Below are 8149 nucleotides of genomic sequence, written 5' to 3'. Positions count from 1 at the left end.
GGTGGTGGGTGTGGTTGAAAGTAACAGATTACATCAATCTAATAATTAGATTATTAAACTATAATAATAAAAATCCAATGAACTCACTGAATGAGCATATTAAAAATCTTGTTGGTTTTGAAAAAGATTAAAAACCACATTATCTACACATTTTATCCATAACTTAATATATACTATCTTTAGGGATTAGCAGTCACTTCATATTTGACTGGTGAACAAACATGGTCTCCTACAAAGTTAACGCAATTCACTCAGAAGTGAGGATTGTTGAGTCATCTGAACTTAATAATACATGGAGAATTAGATCATGACACTAAAAATAGTGAAAACCTAGTTATACTTGGTGGAACTAATGTAACTAGCTGACAATAGAAAAAAACACTAGTAAAAATTTCTAAAAATAAATTTCTTTTAACTTCAGTTAGTTTTTTTCAGACTTTGGAAGGCTACCTTCTTTCTCAACAATTGCTAACAAATGAGCTTGAGTTCAGCATTTATTTTCCACATACAGGAAAAATAATCAAAAAGCATGAGCAGAAATAATAAGCAACAGTACATGTTCAGTTTTCTTTTTGCATTCACAGAACCAAGAAAAAAGATTAAATCACCACATGACAGTGATGTGGCCTTCCTAAACCCAAATAAAGTGCTATGTTCTGTGGTTTAGCTTTCAGAGCTTCAAACTCATGTGTACCGGTATATGCAAAGGCACGTTACAATTTTATTCCCTTAAAAATCAAGCCTTTGTAAAATCTCTGTAGGCCCAGTGGCTTTTTCCTTTACGAGTTAAAAATGAGGCAGGGGGTGGGGGGGAGGTCCGGGGAAGGAAACCAACCCCAACCAAAATCCATAAAGTTTAGGCAGTTCCTCCATTCCATTCCTTTCCATTTCCGAAATTCAGTGCCCTTTTTCAGCATCTCTGGTAATTCTGATATAATTATTACCATAAAATATTAAAATATATTCATGCAACTTAGAAGTAAAACTTTAGGAAATAGCTTTGGGTATTTATCACTATTAAATGAGTTAAGTGAAAACTGAAATTAACCGGTTGATGGAAATTCAGACTAAAAAATCAATTTCTCAGCAAATGCACTACTATTATTTTGTTTGAGTTAGTATGATACTTATCTTTTTCATTGCACAAACTATCATTTTTAAACAATGGAAAATGGAAGGCCAAATTACTTCCTTGCATATTTTAATTTAGAGGTTATCTTTGTGTAAGCCATAGAAGATGTGATATACTTCAGTTGCCTCTTCTCCCTCATCCACCTCCTAGCAGTTGTCACATTCAGAGAAAAAAAACTTATCTTCAGTAAAGAGTACAGAGAGGGGGATTTTCAGAGCAAAGGTTCTCCATCTTACAGAAGAAAGCATTAGGCATGAAAAATGCTTTGGCTGCCTACAGCTATTTCTCATGTTACACAAAACTACCTCTACCTTGTACCTGGATTTGAAGTTATTCTGTATTATGAATACACTAAACATACCTCTAGACATATTTAAAAGAAAGTCCTGATTTTGCTCCTGGTGGTATTTTAAATAGGCTTTTACCATTTATCACACGAGCCACCTAATGAGCTAGGATTACTATGACAACACATCAGCAAACATCTCAAAACTACTACGATGCAGGTACCATCTTTTCTGACATGCTATATTGGGAGCCTTGACAAAGATAACATGTTGGACAAGTTAGTGATCTTGGGCAAACCATGTCTGCTCTATAAGGCCCTGCACTTCAGGCTTAAGAAGTCCATATTATCATGGGCTTCTCAGGGTTCCAGCAAGGGAGCATGCCAAAACCCCTGTGATGGCCTGTCTTGTGTGCTGGGAGGGTGTTATGACACAGGTAATTCTGACAGAGCAGAAGCAGACACATGGGTTCGTTTTGGTTTGGTTTGGTTGGTTGGGTTGGTTGGTGTTTTTGGGTTGTTTTTTTTGTTGTTTTGTTTTTTGGGTTTTTTTTACACAAAATATAAGGCACCACAGTATGGGAGGGAGGCAGAACCTCTCCACAAATGGGACCTGTGTGCCACAGTTTGCCAGAGAAGATTCATCTGGGGTTTTTCTGATGTTGCATGAAAGTACAGCTACCAACACCTGAAGACATTACTACCTATATTTCTCTTTTTACACTATCTTATAAACCAGCTAGTTTGTTACACGTTTATTGTTGGTGCTTTCTTACCAGTATCTGGAAAGTGCCCTGCATTTGCTAACCCGACGAGCTTACACTGAGGATATGAGGGTATAAAGCTTTGAAACATGACAGAAATTTTTAGACCAGTCTATAACCAGATATATATAAAGATCTAGCATAATTTAAGCAAATCACCATGTTCACTATTTATTTACAGTGATATAACACAAAAAGCCAGTATCTATCTTGTTATAATTGCAATCAATACGCCGATTATAGAATGAACAGGTTCACAGTAAATTCACTGCCTTTAGAATGTAAGTACTCCACTTATTTCTCTAACGGCATTTTATTTGTGGCTCAATTGCTGTATTTAATGTTCAGTCCCACACTGCAGTATTTTGCTTCTCATTGCAAGGACAGTCTTCTTCTCCAGGGATTGTATTCAAACACAAAGCAAAACTAGAGGTCAGAAATAAGGCATTTTCAAATACAGAGCCATATCCTGCAGACTGTGTAAAGATAAACCTTACTTTCACATCCAGCAGAACTAGCATACAATAGCTTAATAGCTTAATGCTAGTATGCAACTAGAATTATCTTCAAAATTTGGAAAGATGGAATGTGTGTAAATATATCTAGGTATACATACATACACACATGTATTTGTTACAAAACGTGCCTTGCTAGCAAATCTGATCTTTTATATGTCCTAAGATCCTCTCCTGTAGGAAAGAATTTTTCCATCTCTGCATATCACATCTTATGAATCTCTGGCTCCTGATCAAAAAGCACCAACAGAAACCACTTGTATCCATATCAAATTCAAAATAAGCGTGAGAGAAAGATCATTAAATCCAGAAAATAATTGTTTTACTACTTCTCTTCCATGATCCCTTCCTCCTCATCGAATGACCTAACTGATTCTGGAAGTTTTCTACAGCTCTCTGGCATTTACAAAAGCTTGAGGCTGCAGAGCTAGGTACCATCCAACAGTGAAAAGCATCATAATAAAAGCAGTATTTCAGAAATACCTGCTGGTGAAAGAGCTAAAGCTTCCTTACAGTTATAGACTAGTTCTATAGGACACTTAACATCCACATAAAAATCCTTAGAATGCATTGTAAAGCACAGCCTAGACCTCAAGAGGGATTTGGTTACATCTTGAAAGGCCATATGGTACAGAACACTTCCCAGCAACAGAAAGATACAGAAAAGTAACTCTCCCAATTACTGCCTAAGCATTTTTCAAAACTAAGAAGTAGCTAAATAAGCTTGGCATGTGCTCTGCTAAATGTGGCAAGTCCAACTAAAACAAGAGGAGACAGTGCATTTGGAGTTTCTTTGCAGCAAAAATACAGGGTATGAATAGTTGGTTTTCCTCATATTAATTCTTATCTGACTAGCTTCTAATCTGTCACAGTCGAAAGATATATTATGGAGCTCAAAATTATGCACACACTACGAAAACTGAGTGCTGGCCACCTACAAAATAGAGTTTTATTCATAAGAATGTGATTTTAGCCTAGACATAACGTCCCCTCCCACTTCATCTCTCGATATCCAAAGCGTTAACACCTCTCTAGAAATAGAGTTACATATCTGTTGATTAACTTACTTTGAAATATCTTTGCTGCCATGTTGCCATGGAAATATGACATTTCCAATAGCTGCCCGGTAACTGTAGACTCCCAGGAGCCCAAGTGCCATAGCAATTTTTGAAACCAGGGAGCATCTTCTTTGAACCAGAAAGAAGAGCATAAGTAGGGATACTGCAGCCAAGAAGGACAATTCAGATTTATGTTCAGAGCTGTAAAACAAATAAAACAATAAACAAACCCCATAAAACCACTGTAATTGCTGTTTAAAACATTTGACAGAGCTACATCACTGTATCTCCAAATTAATCACTGCACTGACATCTGTTACGAACTTTCCAAAAGGTATGGTAAAATATTTTAGTATTTTTAGAAAAGCAGTTTTATTAATGAGGTTTTCTATTCAAGCATGCATGTTAAAAGTGTAATTATTGTGTTCCACCATATGCTACTTACTCTGTTAATTATATAAAAACTGAGCTGCATATTGCATAATGGAAAAGGGACTAATGCATTTAAACTGGCATTTTGTTATTTATACATTTTGAAACACTGCATTTTGCTTATATTACAGCATTTCAATTTCTAGCATAAGGCAGAAAAGAATTTTGCACTATAGAATTAGACCTATTCTCTCTTTTTAAATAACTGCTCATTTAATTTTACACACATGAAACATTACCTAGCCAAAACTACCAGAAGTATATACTTACACAGATTAAAACATACAAACCCAAATGTATTATCACGGTAAGATACCTTTACGCAACTACAGCACTTGTACTGGATCAATACATACAAGGAATAAAGACACTAAATTTGCATCATGGCCAAGAAGATTACACACACAGTTTCTTTGCTCCCCCGCATCCTAAATAGCTAACACTTGTTACAGAATCAAGGACATTCCATTGAGCATGCTGCCAGCATTATGTATTTAAATCTACAGTGATTATCAATTATCACTGCAAAATGTTATGGGGTAAGGTAAAGATCTGAACTCAACCCCTACCATAGCTAGCAATGCAATTCCAGAAAGCCTGCTGTAGTCCAAGAATTTCTGACTCTTGCTTACTGCAAATATCCCCAGTATCCCAAATGACCTAGAACCACTCATTTTGTTAGATATACTTACTGTAAAGAACATCGCGTATAGTGTGAGAGCCAAGGGCTCCACCTTCTGTCTTCCAGACTTCAAAATGCCATGATAAAAGATCACTAACTTCAGCAAACTGACAGTAAACCCTGGCTGTTACCTGCATTAACAGTTACGAAACTCCAGTTTTACCTCTGATTTAATCAAAATCACAGTACTTCAAACAGGTTTACTTTCCTATTCTCCAGTATATACTTTATCAGGACATTCACCAATAGCTGTCTGAGCTTTTGCACTAGGAAGTTACATAGGAGAGGACATGAGGCAGAAAAATTGTCCTGTTAGTCCTCCCTGCAGGACCCTTCATACAACTTTATAGGATTCCCAAGAGATGCACTGCTCTCTGCAGGCCAGTAGGGGAAAGTGAGGGGAATAAACAGAACACTATAGGAGAGAAAATACAGTCTTGATGTTTCTCCTGTCTCCAGGAAGAGACAGTAGAAGCAGTGAATACATTGCTGCAGCAAGATAGCGCACCTACCATCTCTTATGATCATAAAATCGTAGAATGGTTAGGGTTGGAAAGGACCTTAAGATCATCTAATTCCAACCTCCATGCCAACACATAAAGAACTGATTTAGCAACTACTGCATTTTTCAAATGAACCTTTGTGGAAAATTTTAAAAGCTTTCAGGCCATATTCTCCTTGGGTGCTCATTGTGTGAGAGCAAGATACATCAGGGATAAATAACGGCACATCATCATCGTCATCTTTGTCTCTTTATCTAAAACAGTCAATCTACTTCAGTTAAGAGACTCTTGCAGGCAAACTCAACATAGCAACACATAAAAATTAAAATAAGCATTCCTAACTGCAAGAAGTAACTGCTACATCAAGCAAGACACTCACTAACAGCTTCAATTGTCTAAACTGAACACTTGAAATCATACTCTCACCCCCTCAGAAAGAAAGAACATTCTCAGAGAAAGCCCAGTGGACAGCAAGGTTCAAAGTCCTCTTGCGCATCAGTCAGCAATGGTGAATTCTTAACTCCTAGCACAGAGGTCTATAACCAGCTCATGTCCAGGTCTTCTGGGAACAGTCCTCTGTGTTTTCTGATTTGAATTTTTTAGAGCCATGTAAATTTTTTGGGGAGGGGGGGAGAGAAAAAACAAAACACCAAACCAGTGCTTCACAGAGTTTGAGGCGGGGGGGGGAGGGGGACGACCAACCCAAAAAACAACACAAAACCAAAAACCCAATAAAAGGTTTTATAGCAAATTAAGTCAGTTCAGTATAAATCACCTACATTTTCAAGGCTTTCCAGCCAACATTCTTACAGTTAGGCAGCTAAGTGCATATCAAATTAACATGTATTTTGAAAGGGTATTGTAGTTGCTCAATAGAGTGCAGGCATTTAGCAAAGTTCTGAATGATTTTGATATTCTACTCAGAAATACAAGCATTAACATGGTACACTGATCTCAGCTGAAATGTAGTGGGTTTTGCCTAAATCACAAAACTGAAAGTGAAGAACCAATGATTTTCTGAGACACAACCTGGGGAGGGAGAAAGGAAAAAAGAGTGCTTCAGCTATGTGTTTTTACTGTAACAGCTTGTGGTCTACACTGTCATACTTCTGGTATCAGAATGAAGGTTGAAGACATTTCCTTCCACTGCTTTGCCCTCACCTCACTACTGCAAATACAAGCAGAGTGAAAGGAATTATGTATGCGCAAAATTCATATTTTATGTGGATAGAGCCTTTTTTAATTGCTTACTTCCATTCTACTATGTAGAATAGTAGGAGTCAATAGAATACACAGGAGTCACATGGTATGCTAGCTTTGGGGGGAAGGGCATTTGGGGATGGTTAAGTACATTATTAAAAAAAAGTAATACCATCTTCCGATGGCGCTGCTTGTCATCACTTCTATTCAAGCTGATGTTGTCATTGCCACCTCTCCCCTTCCACACTGAGCTATGTAGCAGCTCTGACTCCTCCTGAGGATCAGTTCTGACCAAGATTAACAGCCAAATGAAGCTAACTGCATACCAACTGATGAAAAAAAGAAAAGCCGACTTCCAAACAAATTTAGGAATTGCATGGTCTTTTCCACTTCATCTACTGTCTGATTTTCTTAGGCTCTTTTTCCCCGAAGTATTTCCCCCCTGCCCCTTTGTAGCAGGTTTCGCAGAGGTCTCTGCAAATAACAAAGAACATTTTCCTTATTTCAGCACTGTTGAATGCATCTCTAGTAGCCAAATTCAACACACTACAGCTAGATTGATTTTCTGGGTTTTGCTGCTTACATTTTTCCATGCACAAATCGGCACAATAGCCTCTGTCTCAAATGCTGAGCCCCTTGAGCACTGTCCAGATAAGCAAAATATTAGTCTGAGTGTGATGTCTAAAAGGCATCACTAAAAAAGTGTTATTAAGACATAACTATGCAAATTAAACACATACTTAAAATAGAATAACAATCAACCTTACAGACTAGCAATGTATTTTGGGAAGAGGAATAAGTGCTTTATGCAACTCAGCTTATCATCAACTTTTAATTTATGCTATAAGGAAAACACATCCTCTCAATCCTGATCAATACACTAGGGAAACAGACATCTCTACCACCCTGTTCTCCTGTGAAGGAGAAGCAACAAAGACGTTAAAACCTCCAACCGAAGAAAATGCAGGCATGCTTGCTGAATAGGAATTCACTCTACTCTACAAACCACAGGATGTGCAAAGATTTAGTTGCATCATTGACTGATATTTTCAAAGCTTTCCAGTGAACCATTTCATACTAAAACACTCACCTACATCACATCACTCAAGTCCAAAAACTGTGCACTTCAAATGCTGCTATTCTGGGCAATCTTTCACCGCTATACAGCAACTGAAGTATATGTCAGAATGGTGACATGTATTACATTTTCCTCATAGTCTAAAAACTGCTCCGTTGATTTAAGTCAGGATGTAGCTCCACAGCAGCCCAAGCCAACCTGTGCCAGGGCTGCCAGGGTTCTGCTCTTTCACCTGCTCCCTAAACATGGCAGAAGTAGTTACGTCAATGAAAGAAAGAAGGCAGAACTGTGGCAGCCCTAATGGCACATCTTTTAGCCTGCACTAAACTCGGCACTGTTCCATAATCTTCTTAAAGCCCTCAAAAGTAAAAGTTTGTGAATCATTGCTTCTTTCTCAACCAGATTTGAAAGGCTATTGTGTTTCAGTAAGGAATGCTTGACAATGGCAGAAAGAAAAAACTGTTCATGTCTGCAGCTCTTCAAAGGATGTAGATACATC

The 8149-nt window shown here is 37.7% G+C and overlaps 1 protein-coding gene across 1 annotated transcript in view; it reads right to left on the bottom strand.

Moving 5' to 3' along the window:
• PIGG (phosphatidylinositol glycan anchor biosynthesis, class G) overlaps positions 1–8149 on the bottom strand; it is a 79214-nt gene that overhangs the window by 38678 nt on the left and 32387 nt on the right. The window contains 1 exon segment of the mRNA XM_010011932.1: positions 3765–3956. Within this exon segment, the coding sequence (XP_010010234.1) occupies positions 3765–3956 (192 nt within the window).

This window comes from Nestor notabilis, unplaced genomic scaffold (genome assembly GCF_000696875.1).
Source record: "Nestor notabilis isolate BGI_N333 unplaced genomic scaffold, ASM69687v1 scaffold1503, whole genome shotgun sequence".
NCBI lineage: Eukaryota > Metazoa > Chordata > Aves > Psittaciformes > Psittacidae > Nestor > Nestor notabilis.
This window is presented reverse-complemented; position numbering and strand designations above follow the sequence as displayed.